The sequence below is a fragment of the Gymnoscopelus braueri genome (assembly GCF_963280865.1).
Source record: "Gymnoscopelus braueri genome assembly, chromosome: 7".
NCBI lineage: Eukaryota > Metazoa > Chordata > Actinopteri > Myctophiformes > Myctophidae > Gymnoscopelus > Gymnoscopelus braueri.
The window spans coordinates 30,646,842-30,668,231 of record NC_137608.1 but is presented as its reverse complement, the minus strand read 5'-3'; the positions used below and the strand labels follow the sequence as shown (position 1 = coordinate 30,668,231).

General features: G+C 39.5%; 3 protein-coding genes across 4 annotated transcripts; 2 read left to right on the top strand and 1 right to left on the bottom strand.

Moving 5' to 3' along the window:
* The first annotated feature begins 53 nt into the window (after positions 1-53).
* On the top strand, positions 54-3,950 carry dguok (deoxyguanosine kinase). Of its 2 annotated transcripts, XM_080434129.1 has the most exons (6): positions 54-164; positions 780-958; positions 1,895-2,042; positions 2,247-2,362; positions 2,912-3,011; positions 3,247-3,950. In XM_080434129.1, the coding sequence occupies exons 1-6, from the start codon at positions 75-77 to the stop codon at positions 3,271-3,273; spliced, it is 660 nt and encodes a 219-aa protein (XP_080290255.1). In that variant the 5' UTR covers positions 54-74; the 3' UTR covers positions 3,274-3,950. The 2 variants fall into 2 exon arrangements, with proteins under 2 accessions (XP_080290255.1, XP_080290256.1); XM_080434130.1 differs by lacking the exon at positions 3,247-3,950 and having other exon boundaries at positions 2,247-2,366; positions 2,912-2,984.
* A 4,555-nt stretch (positions 3,951-8,505) lies between these two features.
* spaw (southpaw) lies at positions 8,506-10,162 on the top strand (the record flags this gene model as incomplete). The annotated part of the gene is made up of 3 exons (XM_080434134.1): positions 8,506-8,539; positions 9,098-9,897; positions 10,004-10,162. The coding sequence occupies exons 1-3, from the start codon at positions 8,530-8,532 to the stop codon at positions 10,160-10,162; spliced, it is 969 nt and encodes a 322-aa protein (XP_080290260.1). The 5' UTR covers positions 8,506-8,529.
* A 4,197-nt stretch (positions 10,163-14,359) lies between these two features.
* Positions 14,360-19,795, bottom strand: eif4ebp1 (eukaryotic translation initiation factor 4E binding protein 1). The gene is made up of 3 exons (XM_080434132.1): positions 19,363-19,795; positions 15,932-16,126; positions 14,360-14,604 (listed from the first exon to the last, which is right to left on the bottom strand). The coding sequence occupies exons 1-3, from the start codon at positions 19,502-19,504 to the stop codon at positions 14,573-14,575; spliced, it is 369 nt and encodes a 122-aa protein (XP_080290258.1). The 5' UTR covers positions 19,505-19,795; the 3' UTR covers positions 14,360-14,572.
* Positions 19,796-21,390: the final 1,595 nt, after the last annotated feature.

The window sequence follows — 21,390 nt, the reverse complement described above, 5'->3', positions numbered from 1 at the left end:
CTAATGAATGAGGGCCTCTGCTAAAATACTGTAACCTTTAATCATCAGCTGTTGGAAAGTCCACCTTTGTGAGGATGTTGCAGTCGGCAAACGAGGACTGGCAGTTGGTCCCTGAACCCGTGGGCAAGTGGCAGAGCATCGACGGTGACGGTGGTAGCACAAAGGTGTGCACAGTGCACCAGTGGTGGAAAAAGTACTCAAATGTTTTACTTAAGTAAAGGTATCATTACTGCAATGTAGAAATACTCTGTTTAGTTACAAGTAAAAGTCTGGAATAATTCAAAATGTACTTGAGTAAAAGTACAAAAGCATTGGTATCAAAATGTACTTAAATTACCAAAAGTAGAAAGTACTCATTTACCCATTTCACAAGTTTTCAAGTGTAGGAAATGTATATATTTTGAAAATAACAGATCTGCACGCTCACAATGCTTCGCATCGCGACGCATTGTGTGTTTGTAGATCAGCTATTTTCAAATGGCTGCACTGTACAGGGCTGAAATGGTAATGTATGTTTCATAATAATAATCAGAATCTACAAAGTAATTAGTAACTAAAGTTTAAAATAATTGTAGTGGAGTAAAAGTACAGACATTTTGAAATGCTCCAGTAAAGTAAAATGACTTTAAAAAAATACCTCAAAATTGTACAGTGCAGTACTTGAGTAAATGTACTTTGTTACTTTATGCCACTGCTGTGCACATATACCCAGGGTACTAAATGATCACTAGCAAAGGAGAGACAAAATCTTTATGCTCTATGACATCTTCTGTACTCAGGAAACGGGCAGTAACCTGCTCCAGATGATGTACCAGGACCCTCAGCGTTGGTCGTACACCTTCCAGACATATTCATGCATGAGCCGCCTGAGAGCACAGTTGCAGCCTCCTCCAGCTGAACTCCTCAGCTCAGAGGGAACACCCGTTCAGGTGTTTGAGCGCTCCGTTTACAGTGACAGGTGAGCAAATGAGATGAAAAATACATGAAAATTATGCCTGTGTAATTAATTGCATTATTAAATGCATTACTTACTTACTTACTTACATAAGGTATTGTATGACTGACAGACAGACAGACAGATACACACACACACACACACACACAAAACAAGAATGCACTCAGTACCAGTAGTAGATTGCAGACCTCCATCAAAATTTAAAAGTGCCTTGACAGTGGCACTAAAGGAAAAGTCACGGAGTCCCTGTAAAATGTTCTTGTGCACAGTAAATTTTATGACAATGCACCTGTTACTTGTCAAGATGTTGGTCACAGACATACAAACAAATGGGCAGGGGTTGACACTAACGGTTGCCAAACTGCCCGTGGCAAGTAAATAAAACGTTCGGGCAAAAGTGGAGTTTGCTTTCAGGTTGCCCGACTGGCTAAGTGCGTTTGAATGGGGAAGCAACCGTCTTCATTAAATATTATTGGTTATTCATGAAAGAAAAAATAATGCTACCGTTTAGCAGTTGCACTCATTCAGACTTTCAAAGTAACTGTCGTTGGATTTAACATTAATTTGATTTACTTTTTGGGCAAGTGGGCATGACCTGACAGGCAAGTGCCTCTGAGACCTTAGTGTCAACCCCTGATGGGGGTGAAAACATAACATTGAAGTTAATGAAGAAAGAAAAGACATGCATGAATAATAATTAGACCTATTCCATCCCTCAGGGGAAATATGGGGAGCACAGGGGTGGGAGCATTTAGGGGTTAAGTGTCTTGCTCAGGGACACCTCGACACATTGCCGGCGGCCGGGAATCGAATCTGGGACCTTATGCTTCCCAGGCGGGCTTGTGAGTCGCTACCCATTCAGCTATGGGTGCCATGGATATAGGGGGACGTGAGTCACATGACATACGGTATCTTATACATGACATTCTTTCCCACCAGGTATATTTTTGCCCTGAACATGTTTGAGTTGGGATGTATCAACTCAGCAGAGTGGGCAGTGTACCAGGAATGGCACTCCTTCCTAGTGGAGCAGTTTGGGCACCAGGTGGAGCTAGAGGGCATTATCTACCTCAGAGCCTCACCTCAGGTATAGTACATCCACAACACAAAGGGACAATTTGATATTCACACTTATGTGCTGCACTTATAAACAATAACATGGTTGTAACAAGAAATGAGTGCCAGTGGTTTGACGGTTTTACTACATCAGTGTCAGTTTTTGTGAGATTATTAAAGCTGGCAGAGGAAATAATTGTGTGATACTTTGTGTTATTGCATTGTCTCTCCTCAGAAATGTATGGAACGGCTGGGCTGTCGGGGGAGGATAGAGGAGGAAGGAGTGCAATTGGACTACCTAGATAAACTGCACACTCAGCATGAGAAGTGGCTCATTGAGAAAAGCACTAAGTAAGTGAGTGGACTCATCACTGGTTATTGTTAAACACTGTATATGTACTGTTTATGCTTGAATACTACTTTAAGACTAAACAAGACCTCTACTGAAATGTAAACCTAAAATCTAAAATCAAGGTGAAGACCATTGAAGTATGGCATTTTTTACTTCACCATATTTGTTTCTTCAACAGTAGTACTTGCTGTTGAACAATTATCTCTCAGCAACTTTTATTTGGAATTATATTTCAACAAAGGTCTCTTCATTTGATCAAGTGCACAATACAAATGTAAATGACTGTTTAACATACAAGACATGTGTTTAGCTGCTGCATTATGATATATTACACTACCTGTTTGAGAACAAATAACATAAACTTAAACAACATATGCTAAGTTATGTGGCAAGTCTGGCAACCAAAAAGTATACACAGTAAAATAGTCAGTGTTAATTTAACTCTGAGAGTGTATACATTTAATTTGGTTAAATGTGTACACTCACAGCATTACAAATGGATAAATTAACACTGGGGACACTTACTGTGTATGGTTCTGTCATTTCAGATTACATTTTGAAAGGTTGAGGCAGGTACCTGTATTAATACTGGATGCTGGTGTAGAGTTTGAGAACAACCCAGAGGTGCAGGAGGAACTTATAACAAAGGTATGTACAATTACTGTTACAAGTGGTCATAATGCACCCCATTATACCACAGTTAACCACATGGGGGCACTGGTCTAACACTACTCTCTGTGGACTGATCTTTCATCCTCTCAGACCTGTGCGAACTGTGTGGGGATTTCTGCAATCTGGCTTTATGTTTGATGTGATTCATATTCAGAGTTTCAGATCATTCAAATAGATCCTTAAGAACAGGCATCTTGTATTCCGTACTCAGGTGAAGACCTTCTTCGAAAGGTTATGAAAAGTCAACTGACTGCACCACCCTGTTGGATCAAGCTGTGACCTCAGTCAGTCGTCTGGATGGACGTGTGGCTGCTTTGTGAAGTTTTCTGGACTTAATTATTTAAAGTTTTAATAAATAAATAATACAATAAAACAACATTATTCGGATTATCCGCAACTGTACCACAACTCCTGTATGGGACCATAATTACACAGTGCGGTCAGATTGTGTTGCCTGAGAGTGTAAAAAGACAAAATATTGATGTATTATTTGCCACAAAATAATTTGTTTTGATTGTTTGCTTATATATATTTTGTTGTTACTGTGAGTAGTTACTTGTTTACATATATGTGAATTAGTTTAGGAATTCTTCATACAGTGTATATTAACATTACTTGATGGAACTTAACATTCTAAAAGGACACTTGAGAACCAAGTTTAGTTTTTTGCAGCATCACACTGATTTATACTGTATGATTGCAACACTGAAGAATCAATATTTTATAAGCTACAGAAAGAAGGTTTTCTGTTAAACTCCATGGCTGTGTATCTTAGCTGTCAGACGTTAACTCCATGGTTTCTTAGCTGTTAGATGTTACCTCCATAGCAGTTTGGGTTCTTAGCTGTCAGATGTTACCTCCATAGCTGTATGGGTTCAGGTGGCCAATTGCCTCATTTGCTGCCTAGATCCTAGACCCAATGGATCACAATAACTGTATTTGCACTTGTTTATTAATCAATACAAATATTTTAATCTTCGACTCCTTCTAGTCTTTTTTTCCTTCATATTGACGGGCTAATGGTCCGACGGCCACTATTCTGTTTGGATTTTTTTCACTGCCTGTTTTTCAGTCAGTCTTTTACTTCATTTTCTAGTGGAGGCGAGATTTTAGTTCCTGCCTCTACGGTGGGTACGCCACTGATAGCGTCACAATAATTTTTAACCACTTAGCTTTGGCTATTCAAAAATAGCAGATCTACAAGTTCATAGCGTGGCACCGAGTGCCACGCTATGAGCTTGTAGATCTGCTATTTTTGAAAAATCTTGAAAATGTGTGCATATCTTTGAAATATATATACATTTTTAAAGCGAACATTTTTAACTCAAATCTTTGCTTCTGGGGGTCCCTGGCACAAAACATTTTCAGATGGGGGTCTGTGGCCAAATGTATATCAATTTAGGGGTCCTTGGCATGAAAAAGGTTGAAAACCACTGTTCACTGTTCTCACAAAAGAGTCTTGAGGCTTGGGTCCCGGCTCCCGGGGAGACATCAAATTTCTCTTTTGGGACTCAAGACCCAAAAGAGTCTTGAGTCAAGACCCCGGCTCCCGGGGAGACATCACATTTCTCTTTTGGGTCTTGAGTCCCAAGACTCAAGACCCAAAAGAGAAATTTGATGTCTCCCCGGGAGCCGGGGTCTTGACTCAAGACCCAAAAGAGAAATTTGATGTCTCCCCGGAATCATACGAGGAAGTAAAATGTATAATAAGCAAGAAAGGACACACGGCCGCAATAAATGGATCCAGGGAGAAAGCGTGGCAAAGTATTGCCGACAAATTAATTGCACAAGTCGTCCAAAAATATATACAATTTATATACAAGTCCATAAATATATAATTCAGTTAGGCTTAAACATGAGGAGTGTATAGCGAATATTGGAATTATCGCCTACTAATCTACAATGCGATAGCCTATTAAACTGCGCCATACATGCTCCAACCAATATGTCTGAGTCTGCTCTCAGGAATGTGTCAAAAACTAAAAAATCTCCATGAATTGAAGGCTTCATGAAGTGTGTAATTGATAGAAAATAAGTATTTTTTGGGTGAATTATTCTTATAAATGTCTTGTTCAGGGACACTTTGACACATTGCTGAGGCCTGAGATCGAACCGGGATGCATGGCTTGCCAGGCAGGCTTTCTAACCATTCAGCTATGGCCACATCATCAACAGAGATTCTAAGGCAGTTCTACTCTGTAACAGTAAAGGGGTTTCAGGGGAAACCAGCAAATTGAGGAATAATATAATAAAAGACTGTCTTGCTAATAAAGCGTCATGTCTCTCATTTTTTGCAATGTATTTGATATTACCTTTATATTATTTAATAAATTATGCATTTCATCCTCTATATATTGTCCAGCAACCTTTTATGATAAAGGCGAAAAAAGATAGTAGACCCGTGGGAGCCAGATTGCTCAGATGCTCAGGGTCCTGTGCTGGGATTCGATCCCATGATCTTATGGTCTGAAGTCAAGAGCTCTGCTGACTGAGCTAATGCTGGGGAATTGGAGTCTTACAAGCGCAAGTCACACTTTCAACTCCCACCCTCGCCAGGGTCAAAAACGTTATATTTGAAATCCGAACGTTTATATAGATGAATGAACGGGTCAAAAATGGAGACAGTGCAAACACCAGGTTGAAGTTCATCCATGACGGTCATGACAGATCCAGACTGCACTAGCAGTGCACTTACATTCGACCGCATGGCTCATTTGCATAATACGTTACCATATTGATTTTATCCCACTGTTGAGGGTTAGGGTTATGTTTTATATATTTTGTTTAAGACTAACAGTAGGCTGCCTTGCCCCACTGGAATACAGTGACTTATATGAATTAATAATATACTGGACCATACGTAATTTGAAGAATACCTTGTGATGTCAGTAAAAATAAGAAACAGTGCAGTAACAATACGTTTTCGTATAGCAGCAATTTTGCATGTACAATATAAATATTAATATATTGTCTGTCAGGCGGAAACCTCATTATGGCCAAAACTGCTACTTTTCAGCATAAACATTCTAAAATAGCAAAAACAGCAGATCGACAAAAAAAACAAGACTCGCTATCTGTGTGAAGTGGGCGGACACCAACCTGCTTCCGGTCTCCTAATTTCCACCAGAATACTGGAAATTACATCTACTCTGTTAAAAATGTCCTGGGGAGGGGACCCCCAGCGTGGTAAAGAGCCCCCCCCCCCTGGTCTGGTCTGGTCTGAGGTTGGCAGGTATGCATGCATACCTGCCAATATATATATATGTATATATATATTGTAGTGTCAGCAATATGCCACAACTTCCTCCAATGATGGAGCTTGCTTCTTTGGTGCAGGGGGTTGTTGGCTGGACTAGTGAGCCATTGGGCGAAGGTTCAACTCCAGTTTGGGGTGCTGCATTTCTTACGATATGTATATGTCTGTCAGACACTTTTTATAATATAAAATAAATCTGTAATATATTATCAAACATCTAAGAACAATTAGTCCATGAGCCAGAGCCCCAAAATTGAGCAATTATTATCGAAAGAGTGGGCAAAACCAAACCTATATTAAATTGTTCAGAGGGTCAATACGAGTAAATAAATGTATGATAACCTCACCACAGGAGCAGCTTTTTCATGGTTATCACACATTTTGTAATTTTCCCCATACGTACATGACAGGTCAAAAAATTACAACATTTTAAAAAGAGTTATCATAATGAAACTTCCTGAGTTGATTACTTACATGAAGACAATGATTTATCGTATTACAAGTTTTCTGAAATTGTATATTTAAATATGCAAATTAGGCATAGGAAAATATGCCCAAATTTGCATAACTTTCCAGAATCAACATTGGACAAAGCCAGAGTCAACATACTTATTTCATTTTGTTAAGATGTTGGATTCAAAGGTTTTTAACGAGGGAATATTCAATATCTGGCTCAATTTTGGGGCTCTGGCTCATGGACTAAATGCCTAATTTGCATATTTAAATATACAATTTGAGAAAACTTGTAATACGATAAATCATCGTCTTCATGTAAGTAATCAACTCAGGCAGTTTCATTATGATAACTCTTTTTAAAATTTTGTCATTTTTTGACCTGTCATGTACGTATGGGGAAAATTACAAAATGTGTGATAACCATGAAAAAGCTGCTCCTGTGGTGAGGTTATCATACATTTATTTACTCGTATTGACCCTCTGAACAATTTAATATAGGTTTGGTTTTGCCCACTCTTTCGATAATAATTGCTCAATTTTGGGGCTCTGGCTCATGGACTAAATATGAACTATAGTGTTAACAGAGTGACAATGACATATCACATGAGTCATTGTGAAACAATTATGATTCATAGTCACACTCTATTTCAGTAATATAATTAAAATGATTATATCTTATTGTATTTATTTCATTTTATTTGAATGCAGGGTCATTAAAATGAGTCCATATACAAACACATGTGTTGAAGTAACTGTGGAAAAACTTGAAGAACAAGCAACTGGATTAAGTAAACTTGGCTGTTAGCCTGGTCCCTACCTAGCTAACTTCACAGCAAAATTTCCATGGTAACTAAGGTAGGATTGGGTACATTTTCTTTCGTGAAATCAAGTCATGGATAAACTTATCCAGGGTGCTCTGGCTAAACTAATCTGGCAAGATAATTCAGCTTTCATGAAACCAATTAATCGCTAATCCTGGCTAAATTAAGCCAGAATAGGTGTTAATTCTGCTTTCGTGAAATAGGCCCCCGGTTTCCCTGGCACAAAATACACATCCGCGGCCCAATACACATCATTTTGGTCCTTGGCACTAAAAAGTTAGAGAACTACTGATTTAGAAAGTATTTGAAGAATCAACCTCGGGTCTTAATGGGTTAAGTTGGCGTATTAGTGCATTTCCGCTTTGCAAAGGCATTATGGTCTAGTAAGAATATAAAAGCCTACACCGTGTGACAGGACAATGACCTTGGCTAAAAGTAGTTCTTCCTTGTCTGACATGCTCTGAAGATCAGAGGGCTGTTCAGTGTTCAGATGTCTGGAATGACCAGGGGTCATCAAAGGGCAGCTGTCCACTATAAAAGGGCCTGTCTGGGGTTCACTCTGCACACAACACCACAGCATCATTCTAGACTCGGACCAGCTGGAGGAAGGAGCTCATCTCTGACTCTCTGTCATCTCATCTTTGTCGGAACTGCTTTTGTTAACCAGAGGGAACTGATACTATACAGCATGGAAGGTGGAGCGCTCACGACATTCTGCACTCTCTTGATCTGCGTTCTCAAGGGTGTCGCATCAGCACAGGACCACAGCTTTCCAAGAGATCTTCATACACGTTTGGCATATGCGAAGACCCCTAACCATCACATCAGCTTCCCTATGTACATGATGCAATTGTACCACTCCTTAAGGACAGCCGATTCTCCATCATCCATAGCTGTCAGCACCATTAGTTCACGTAATGGCAAGCCCTCGCTACACAACTCTGATTCCATCTTAAGTTTGATGGCAAAAGGTGAGTGAATTTAACAGCTTTGCATTAGTCATCTTTATATAGGATGCACATGTGTACAATGTTTGTGCTATTGTGCACCTTTAAATGTGTAACTATTTAGACTGCTATTATACATTCTACATGTAAAGCATTAACATTCTTGGTTCTGTTTAGTTCATTTAATTTGTATGCTATCAGATTCAATGCTTATTAACGCAGATGTGTCCGTTTCGTGTGTTAGTTTCTCTGTAGCCTACTTCATGCTTCACCACCAGCTCTGTGGTTAATGCCTTATCTGTGTTATCAGACCCTGGCCTTTTACAACCCAGAAGTGTCAAACTGCTTATTCAACTTAAAAGGCTTTCTCTGTTTTACGTGTGTGAGAGAGAGTGTGTGTATTAGCCCCTCAGACGTCTTTGCACAGGGGGTTTCAATACACATCCTGTCCTGTCCACCCACCCACTCTGGTGTTTTGACATTTGTCCAGGGATATGGTTTGTCTAGAATTATAAGGAGTGGTGACTGGTTTTGTGTCAATTTGTCATGCCATTAAGCTAAACTGTCACTCCACTCTTTTAGGTTGCCATCAAGTTGGTGAGAAATGGACAGTTACTTTCGACATGTCCTCCATCTCTGCTAGCGACCTTGTCCAGAAGGCAGAGCTGCGGATCAGAATACCAGCATTCTCTGCCTCCAAGCACGTCACCGTGGACATATATCACTCCCGAAAGCAAAGCTTTCGGGAGGAGCGCCTTTTCTTGGGGAGCTTTGGTGCATCTCCCAATAGCACAACGCCATCGTGGAAGGTTTTTAATGTGACTGCTCTTCTGAAATACTGGCTGTACCAGGGAGACGCTGTGATGAACCAAGAGGCTACATTAAAACATGCACAGGAGGCAGACCTTGGCAGCGGCAGCGGCAGCGGTTCAGGGGATGATGGAGAGGTCATTGGCAAGACCCAATTCAGGCATCTAGGAAGGATGCAAAGAAAGACAAACTATCCAACAGTGGACCATGTCATTATGGTAATCTTCTCCAAACATGAGCAGCCTCAGGAAGGCCATGGAGCACACAGTCTCATCCAAACTGTGCAGCACTCAAAATATGTCATGATGGACAGGGCCAGAAGAGACATGCAAGGCAGGCGCCACAAGCGAATGGAGAGGATGCGACTGAGATCAATTACAGCTACCAGGCCACCACAAGAAGCCACCCAGCGACCACTTTGTCGGAAGGTAGATATGTGGGTAGACTTTGACCAAATTGGCTGGGATGCCTGGATTGTGCATCCTAAGCGCTACAACGCCTATCGCTGTGAGGGAGAATGCCCTACTCCAGTGGATGAATCATTCCAGCCGACAAACCATGCGTACATGCAGGTAAGATACAATATTGGTATTTGGTATTTTACACATGTATTGCTTGACATCTATTGCATTGCAACATTTTGTATAGTTTCTCATGTGTTTCTCATTTATTTTGCAGAGCCTCTTGAAACTTCACCATCCAGAAAGAGTGTCTTGCCCATCCTGTGTGCCCACTCGCCTCAGCTCGCTGTCCATGCTGTACTATGATTACAATGACGATGATGTGGTCTTACGGCATCATGAGGACATGATTGTGGAGGAGTGTGGTTGTCACTGACTTCCCAAGCATAAAAAAGACTATTGTGGGAAAACATGAAATTACTATAATTGACCTGTTGTCAACACAGCCTAGTTTCTGCTTGCATGTAATATCAGAGTTTTTTTTGTCATGGTATCACCTGGAATCCTCACAGTTTAAGTTGGTTGAATTGAAAAAAGGAACATTTCCACCCAGTCATTTGATGTCGTCAGCAAGAATTACAAGGTGCCATGCAAATGTTTTGTAAATACTGAATGCTGCATTCGATTTTGTATTTTTGTACATACAATGTAAAAATATATATTAAAGCAATTTATTTTGATATCAGAGATGTCCTATTTCACTTTTTGGGGATTCATTGTCTAACCAATCAGAATCAGAATCAGCTTATACTTGGTATATTCTGATAGTACTCATTGCTAGAGAGTGTTTGTTCAGTAACAGGAGTCTCCATGTCTATTAAACAGGAAATGCATTTTCGTATTCCAATTCTATCCAATCAGGGGAGAAAATTCACACAGGACACAGATTAAACAAGTTAAAGTGGAAGTGATAACACAAAGAAATGAGCAGACAAAATTGAACTGGATAATTATAATATATAATATGTTTATTAATGAGCTGGAGAAACAGGGAGACCCCTCCCTGAACAAACACTATAGACATTATGGTTAAAGGTCGGGTCTCTAATGCATTATAATCACATTTATAATGCAGGCATTATACAGTAACACTTAAAATCATGTATGAACTTACGTTTATAACGTACTATAAGTGCTGGTCATAATGCATCAGTAGCTCAGTGGAAAAGCACATTATAACTACCTTAACTTGGCTAGTTATGAAGAGTCTTTGTTATAAGTTGTTATGCATAATTATAACATAACGAGTGTTATGAATCATGATTATATAGACCCGACCTTTAAGTAAAGTGTTACCTGGTAGTTATAATGTGCTGTTCCACTGAGTTTATAATGCATTATGACCAGCACTTATACATTCTATTGTAACTTATAATACTCCATAAACCTTGTTTTAACTTTTTTATGCATAATTATGAACATTTATAACAAGTGTAATAATGCCTTATAAGTGCATTATAATGCATCATAAACTATTGTAACTTATAATACTCCATAAACCTTGTTTTAACTTGTTATGCATAATTATGAACATTTATAACAAGTGTAATAATGCCTTATAAGTGTATTATAAGGCATCATAAATGTGGTTATAACGCATTATACACCTGACCTTAATATAAAGTCAGAAATGGTGACTATCAGAATATGGAGATTAAAGGTAGGGTAAGTGATTTTCTTTGGTCAAAATAAGTGTCAAATAGCTCTATATTCTGATAGTACTCATTGCTATAGAGTGTTTGTACAGTAACAGGAGTCTCCATGTCTCTCCAGCTCTTCAATAAACAGAAAATGTATTTTCAGGGCAGGATACCAATTTTATCCAATCAGGATAGAGGACTCAGGATACAGATTAAACAAGTGAAATTGTAAGTGGTGACACAAAGAAATGAGCTGAACAAATTGGAACTGGAGCGCTATAAAAAAGCTGATAAATGGATACTCTCTTCTGATTGACTGAAATGTTGTCAAGTACCTGAAAATGTATTTTCAGTTTTTTTTAAAGAGCTGGAGAGACGGGGATACCCCTGTGACTGAACAAACACTCCATAGCAATGATTACTATCAGAATATAGTGCTTTAACCTTTTAATAAAAAACGTTGTTTTAACCAAAAAATATCACTTACCCTACCTTTAACCTTCTAACAAAACGTTTTGTTTTAACCTAAACATATAACTTACCCTACACCTTTAAATGTATCACCACCACTGCCAGTATGAATTACCCCGTACTGTAAATACACATATTGATATATAGCACCTACCTACCATGTCGGAAGAGTCCTATTCCTTCCTCCTCTTACCTCAGTCCACTTTGCACATTTATGGCTTCTGTTCTTTGACTGCTGACTAATGGTTATTGTTTGCCCCATCACCTCAAATTCACATCTTTGTTTATATTAGATTTATTACTGAATACACATCATCTCAAGGCATTACAGCCCCCAAAGAAAGGCTCAGACTTTATTTTGTTGATTGTGAACAGCCGGACAGAGTGGGGGGGAAAGAAAAAAGCAAATTGAAGGAGACAGGGATGGAGGAATGGTGAAGAGAAAGCAGTAGTGTGTGTTTATTTTAGGGGGGTGTAAGGAAGCAGAGGTGACAAGGAGACCTACTAGACTAGACTATGACTACTAGACTAGAAAGCAACGAGTAGGGAAGAGTAAACATCAAGATGCTGAAGCTACTGTGAAGATAGCGTGGGATAGAATTTAAGAACGGTCCAGGCCACCACCCCCTATTAATTTTATTGCAATAGAAAACAATGATGATCTTTGAAATTTGAGAAATTGGTGATTTTGTAATTCTCCTAAAATGGCCAAATAAGGATAGGTGTTTTTTTTTTTTTTTACCTGAGCTTACAGACGTACAATAATGAAGAATTGTCTAGATAATGCAAAATGAAAACACAACAACCATCTTATGCTGATATGCAAGTTGATGACACTAATCTTATGATTGTGACTGCCAGTATGGGATTTACAGTAGCACGAGTGGAGTGTTACAACCTTTAAAATCATGTGTCAGTTCTCACACATACTGTACCTCTGGAGTCCCTCACCCTGCCTTATATCCTGGTGGTCAAAGAACTGAATGGATTTACAGTGCAGGGATTAGAGCCAATTAGTGTCCACCATTTACACTGATACCAGTGTACCTAGCCCTACATGGTAAAATCCTCAGGATTTTATTGTCTATCCTGTATCTATTGAGGTAACTGCAGTCACACTATACTTGGAATCCTATAAACGAGTTTATTCCATCCTGTACAACTTCCTGTTCTGCAAGAATTTAAGGAGCTAGTTGACATCCCCATCTTTAAACAAAAACAAGTGCTATATAGGCTGTAAGCATGTATTTGCTTAGTCTTTTGGGAAATGCCTCTTTTCTTTTCAGTCGGTTTAGTTTTTCTGCATATTATACACATGTAGTGAATGGGCAAATGATCACGTTTGAACATGAAACTATAAAGCATGTAAAATATTGTGAACATTAAATGTTTGGTCAACCTTGAAGCTATTAAAACATGTTCTGTGTAGCCAGGGATACCAAGTATTTCCCTGTTTTGTTCAACCTACTATACATTGCAAACACCTGTTCAGGCCTGACATGAGCATTTGTACATCACTACACATACACGTGGACACTATGACCTTTCCCTATCACAGACCATGAAAGTTAGGAATACTCCCAACTATGCACCCTGTGTATGTGGATTTGGGTTAGGAATCGGGATAGCTGTATATTGACCTCTCCCCCCCTAGGCCACTGGACAAGAAAGGTTATCAATGGCTAGTGCCCTTGCTAGGGAATTCCATTGATATCGTTTTCACTGTACCAGAAGAGCACTATGGAAGTTTCCTACAGTAGGTCATGAGGCACCATATCAAGTTAAAACAAATACATAAATGAACAGCCAGTATACAGGTACTGTACACCTTTGAATACTTTATGGTATCTCATCCTGTTTAAAGTGGCGTTTTGTTGCTGAAAGGCTATTAACATCAGAATAAACACTTCACGAGTCATTAACTTTCACAGATAATACTGCCCTGAGGAAATGTGTATTTGGGTGACACTGCCAGCTGATCCAAAGACACTACCCTGGTTAGTGAGGGGTGGGGTGACATAAGATATTCTTCTGATTTTGCTAGGACACATTAGTTCAATACAGATTTCATGTAATTCAATCCGTGTGAAAATTCATTGACACAAGAGGAAAACACAGTAGGTTTTCTGTTGCTTTAATGCTTTGTCACCTTAAAAATTGTGTGGAAAATCTGTGTTTAAACACCATCAACAAAGGGACATTTTACATTCTCTGTATGACAATGAAAAATCTTTTTAAATCAGCATGAACAAATTATACAGTATTATGAAAATCGTATTATGAAAATCGAATTCATCTTTCGAAAATAGATGAATGTTTAACATTAGGTGTAACAACTATAAGAAGGCACAGCTGATGTCACATTGGAACCAGTTTGTTATGTTTAGGCAGCCAGGGAAATATTACTGAATCTTACTTAAAATGAGATTAAACACACATTCTTACAAAGACAGCACACAGTGTTAATTTGTCCATTTATTATTCAGAGTGTACAAATAGAACCAAATGGACCTGCAACAGTCACTGAGGAGTTTACTGTGTAGAGAGTGGCTCTGTGATCATGGAATGAAGGATGGGGAAGCAGAAGCTCTTTCTGAGTCTCTCTCCTCTACAGCATCTTGTGGGTAATAAGGCGGCTCACATCTCTTCAGCCAAACGGCAAATTCCAGCGGAAGTTAGATATCCATTTCAAACTGTGCATCATCACCTTAAAATGACAATGGGTTCACATATTTTAGTACACTGCATAACACCATATGCAATTAAAAGCATAGATGATTCATGACATGAAAAAGCATGGTGCTTGTAAAAAATAATACCTACAGCAACTTTCTTGGAATTTAAAATAATTGTAATATTGTTCTCATTTGGGAATATTTTAATTTACAATTATCACATCTAAATGGCTATTTGGGACTTCATTTTTGTATCTTTCCAGACAATACTTAAGTTAACAATTCACAACTTCAAAATGCATTTAAAACAAATGTTTATTTAATAGTGACCTACATGTCTTCACATGTCAAGTCTACTCACTTGTCAAGTGTACTGAACCCATTTGAGAAAAAGAACCACCTTTAACCAATGTCACATTCGACCCCCCCACACCCCACTGCTGAAAATATAAATGACTGAATCCTTTAGATGCACACAATATCTGGAATACTACCTCAGATATCCCAGTTACAAGCTTATTTGGGATGTTAAAGGACGACTTCACCGATTTTCAACCTATCTTCATATAATTGGTTGGTCCTCACTAATACTCATGATAAAATGGTAAAAGAAAATTCTACTCGGTCTGTGTCTCAGAGGAGGGCTGTGGACAGTTCAGAGTCCCGTCTACCAGTGACATCATCAATGGGGAATCCAAGCTAATAGAAACTGCAGGCTTTCTAGTCCTGGAAAGTTGCAATGCAATAAAAGAAGCCATTGCTCTTGTGTTAATAAAAATCTTGTTGGAAAAAAAAATCATGCCTAACGATGAAGTCACTGGTAGACGGGTTTCTGGACTGTCCACAGCCCTCCTATGAGACACAGACCAAGTAGAAATAAATTGTACCATTTTATCATGAGTATTAGTGAGGACCAATTATATGAAGATAGGTTGAAAATCGGTGAAGTCGTCCTTTAATTTCATGTGCACCTTACATAACCTGCTTTCAAGTGCCCACATCTTTGGCTGATATTTGCCATCTTGCTAAAATAGTCACAACAGAAAGATGTTGATTCCAGTAATAACAGCGATGTTCTTGTGGGTAATTATAAAACAGGATATGGCTTTACAAGCTCCACAGCCTTAACAAAAATACTTGAGTATTATGTTAGAGGATATTGCACAGTAAAAACTGTGTTTATTTATCAATTTGCAACTCTGAGAGTGTACAAACGCAACTAAAATAGACCCGTAAGGTTCCATATGGTTCCATTTGTTTATTCTTGGTCTTAAATGAACACTGAGGATTTTCCTGTGTAGTGTACAAAGCGTAGTCAGTGTAGACCCGTCTAGCCTGTATCAGTGTCACTGTACTTACCAGTGCTCTTGTTATCAGGTGCAGTGATGATGTTGTTATTCAGTGGTTCTCCCGTGTGGGCCTTCTCATTGATGAGGTCTTTAGAGGTGGGGCTGGTCACCCCTGGAATGTCAGGCAGGCAACGTGGGGGGGTCTTAGTCAGTGGGGAGCTACGACACTCCAGCAGGAACTTTCGGTCGTAAATGATCCTGGTACCTTTGGTTGGGAGAAGTAAGAAGACATAAGAGGGCTCCCAAACTGAAGAGTACATTACTAGGGACTAGGCATGTAACGGCATCCACAAGTTTCCTAGGGCATTGTGGGCATCACTTCCTGTCGATTTGATCAGGTATCAGGGATCAAATCGACAGGAAGTGATGCCCACAATGCCCTATGAAACTTGTGGATACTATATTACGGTATTACCGCAGTATAAACAGCCGAGATTTCCGAGCTCACTGTATTTATTAATTTATTATTTCACATGAAAAAAATGCTATCTTGCCCACACACATATGGGAAAGCGCGTAGCGGTTTCTCAGACCACCCGCTATGCCAAATCCGTTTGATGGAGTGCACCTGCAATGGAAATGTCGGGCCGGGGGCACAACATTCAGGTCTCTCTCACTCCCAATTCTCAACTTTACCAACAGCAGCTTAAGTCCTTGTCATGTTTGTCTGTCTATCAGTCCCTTATGGTACAGTACACACCACTGACCACTTTCTTAACACGCTGAGGAAGGCTTGACCCCGAAACGCAATTAATTAAAATGTATTTAAAAAAATTAACTGGCAGTCTTGACTTAGGGGGCGAGATGGTCCGGTTGAGGCGCCCCTCCGTGACGCCGGGCCTGGTTTGGTTAATCCATTGTGCAGGAAATAAAGAACGGATTACAATAATATAGCATTCTCTATAATCAGTAACATGTGGGTGATACTTACGTGTATCAAATATGGTTTTATTGAAAGGCAATCAAAGGCTAGAGCTTATGACGCAAACGTTGGGTAGTGTCCGACATTACAAAAGCGTCTCAATGATAAGGCCCTTCTGAATTAAGTGATTGTCATTAAAATGTTAATGTAATCCACAAAAGTGTGACTGTTAATTCCTTGTATCAATATAAGTTGTGTTTTCATCAGCGGTTGTCAGTTAAGCTTATCAAAGACAAATAAAATGTTGATCTGCATTTGCTATAACCACACCAGACCATTCAGTTTAATTAATCCAGAACACAAGCGATAGCTGTAATTTAAAGTTCTCTATAACCAGCAATGTGTGAGTGTTAAATATTATTTTATTATTATTTTAGGCAATCAATGTCAGACAACTCGGACTGCCTCTTCCATGGGCAGAGAACGTAAGATTGCACTGGGCATAAGGCATAGCAGCTGGCTCCTAAAGGCAATGGCACGATTATTTTTATTAATGTAATGCCCAAACCACACCTATGCATAATGTAAGCGGTAGGGCAGGTGTTTCAGGGATAAGGCTGGTGTCGCAAGATAGCAACTCGGCCAAGGGAACGCCCCTTGCGCAATGCTAAACCCCCAAATAGTGGGTAGCGCGACTTGGTCGCAAAAGGTCAAGGTCTCGACAATATATATATATATATATATATATATATATATATATATATATATATATATACATATGTTTTAAAACAATGCTTTAGTGAATCACATATTAATAAATTAGAAACAATACGTTTAAAATCATAATTTAATATTTTACTCAATTCATTAATTTGATAAGCTAATAAAAAAATATATTCAAAGAATGATACTCGTCTTGGCCCTAGTACCAAAAATAAAATATGTAATACCGTGAGATACTGTATACCACAGTATTTTTGTTTGATACAGTGTACTGTAAAAAAAAAAGATATACATCTACATACTCATGTTATTCAAACTGGAAATGTGTTTCACTACAAGGTAACAGTATGAAATAAATCATATTAATGTGATATGCATAAAGGACACCTCAGATTTTCCTAGAGAGAGTGAGTGAGTGAGTGAGTGAGTGTAATAATAGGCCATGTGTTCGTGAGTACAGTTGGCGACAAGTTTGTTGCAACAGCAGGGTCATAATAATGATTCATAAACAGATGACTGCAGGTTCTGTTGTTAATCATCCCTGTGTCAAGCTGCAACAGGCCAGCTGGCCAGTGGCGCCGTGACAACAATGAGGAAGTGTAACGTTGAATGCGGACACATGGAGCAAACTTTATATACAAGTTCGCACAAGTTGATGCGCCAGGCGCATTGACCATATAAACAACTTCAAAACACAAACTCATGGGCATCATGTTGGCCTTGCAGTAGGTTTGACTTTGACCAATCATAATGTCCACCAAGCAATGTACTGTTGCTGACTGTAGAACGCAATGGTCATCCTACGCGCGCTTGTGTAGCATTTAGGTAGCCATGGTTCACATGACGCTTGACAGTCATGTTTCAGGGCTAGCATTTAGGATACAGCTAGCCCCGTTTGAAACCTCACTCTCCACGATAACTCCGAGATGAGGTCCCGCTCTGTAGGGTCCCGGCAGAAGTAGAGTCCGTCCAAATGCAGTGAAGATCACCTTTTTCGCAACATCGTATCCAAAAAGTAAAGGTAGTCCGAGACACCTACAGATGTTTGCAATTTAGCCGGCGATTAAAATTTGACCGACGGGGTTGAAAAACCCGTTTAAATCGCTTATCTAGTCAGCCTGTGCCATGTTTTCCCATTGTAGCCGAATCGGGAGCAGTAATGGCACCTGCTAGGCCGGGGTTCTTCCGGGTTGAACGGGAAAACATGGCACAGGCTGACTAAATACGCGTTTTAAACGGATTTTTCAACCCCGTTGGTTAAACTTTACTTTCCGGCGAAATTGCTAACATCAGTAAGTGTCTCGGACCACCTTTTACTTTTTGGATACGAGTGCGAAAAAGATGGTCTTCCCTGCATTTGGACGGACTCTACCTCTGCCGGGACCCGAGACAGCGGGACCGCATCTCGGAGCTATCGTGGAGAGTGAGGTTCCACACGGGGCTAGGATACAGCATGCGCATGCAGACCTGATGACTGCTGCCAGCTGTTAAATAAAATGTATTCATCATGTTATTGCCGTGGGCGGCCGTGTTGTAGGGCAATGCACTGCTGTAACAGCTGGTCGATGCTGCCTTTCATCCATCATGCCAAATAATGTCCAGGCTTTTGTTTGATGATGCATCATGTACATATAGCTCGCAGGGGGCTAACGTTAGCTTAGCACCGTTAGCAGGGCTCCCAGATGGGCAAAAGTGCTGTTGTTGACAGCAGGCGCACCTCGTGGGCGGTGGGTTTTTTAAATGGCATTGCCATTTCCACGTGACTGTATGAAATAGTAACTACAACAGGTTTTACTCGACTATTTAACCCATTGTTTCAAGTGTTTGTGCAGTAAAGTAGTTGTGCTTAAACGTACCGCCGGGGGTCGTGCTAAACAGTGTTCCTCCAGGAGTAGTGCAGTAGTCGTGGGGCATGTGCTCTGCGTCGTTGATGGCCACCCGTCTGGTCGTTGGAATGGCCTTGGTGGCACTGGTGGTCTGCTGGCAGCCTGTAGACATCTTCGTTTACTTTAATAAACTATATCTAGCTAACTAAATACTATCAGACAGAAATATATTTTCTTTTACAAACAAAGCCACTTAAGCGCCTGGTTCAGCTATGGCTCAATACAATGGCTACTTTGTGATAAATAAAAATAAATACCTCTTTTTCATAAGTGCAAATATTATCTAAGCTTTTCATACTACAACATGCAATCTCAGAAGTGGCCAGGTTCTTTGTTAAAAGGACCTGAGCACACGTTCCTTCACTCTCTCGCGCTGCACGTTCACGCACACACACACTCACAAAAACAACACACAAGACAGGAAACATTCTCAGGCTCAGGGGGTGACAAAACTAGAGTCATATCGCCCCCTATTGATGTAGAATGGTAAACGCGTGTCTTAAAGGAGTAGTTCGCCCAAAAATTACTTATTTTCTATCAATTACACACCACATTGAAGCCTTGAATTCATGGAGATTATTTTGTTTTTGTTGCATTCCTGAGCCAATAATTTGATTACTGGGTCATCGGTCAATAGGAGGCTCTTTCAGTCTCCTTCCGGGGACTCCGCTGGTCATCAAATTATTGGCTTAGGAATGCGACAAAAACTAAAATAATAAAAAATGAATGTATTTATTGTATCTTGTTTTGAAATATAAAAGTATCTAAAGCACTCTTAAAAAAAATATGGCATGGTTGAGCTGAATTTCCCCCAAGTGTTGATCTGATATCCATGTCTGGGGAAAAAATTGACCTTGTGAGGTCATCTTGTGAGGTCATGTATGTGCAGTTACAGTATCACCTTGTGATCTTAGTAGTCTACTCTATTCTATTCTGAAGAGATACATGGTACATGGTCTGCATACATCACATAAGAACTGTGGCATGAACTTTTAAGTGCATTTCATTTTTTGACAAATTCAATTAATAATAGCCTATAGAGAGATATTGAAAATTGATTCAAGCTTACAGACAGGATGACTCAACTAGCTAACAGTTCCCAGAAAGCTTTTTTTTCATATGGGCTCTAGCTATTGTGGAAACCTGAGAGCAGGGGCCCCATCAAGGTGAAGGGATAGGGCCAATCTAGTGTTGTGTTTGTAATGTAACGTCTAGTTACACATAAGCATGTGATGTCACACATAGTCATATACACTAAACAAAAAGACATTTCATTTCTTTATTAATTTTGTAAATGTTGAGCTGGTGTACAGGGTAAATTGTCAATAGATATCTTCTGATTTCATTTGATTAAAAGGCTTTTACATGTATTTTTTCATGTTGACCTCTCCATAACAATAACAAAAAGCAAACAAAACAAGTTTAAAATACCCACAAGGCCCCTCTTTTCCCCATGTTGCAGGCATTACCCAGAACTCAACAGTCTCTTGGTAGCTACAGCTGTATGATGCTAAAAGTACATCCATAACATAACTAGAATCCCAGTTGACAAGTAAGGGTGCATAGCATTCTAAGTAAATATATATATACTTTTTCATATATTCCATATATATATATATATATAGCCTTTTATGTTAAAAACACTTTCTGTGCATGTGCGCATTTGCATTCCTTAGTATTGAGTAATATGCTATTGCGTTAATAATGTCTTCAATCCATTCTAAACGAATATACATGTGTCCTCTAGTTTTTGCAACAGTAAATATTTTTGCATGAACTTGGTGCATGTCATCACCTCAGTAGTCCTTCAGTGCAGGGTTTTCCATTATTACCATTTTGTCTAATGTAACCACCCTTCCCTCTCCTTGCACTTAAATGGACTCCTCCAAACTCCTCTAGCTGTCACCAAGTGGAAGCCTTAGAACTGGCTCAATGTCCTATTCGGTAGGGGGGCAGCAATCGATCAGGGGTGGGCTGTGTTGAGGGAAAATGCTTGTC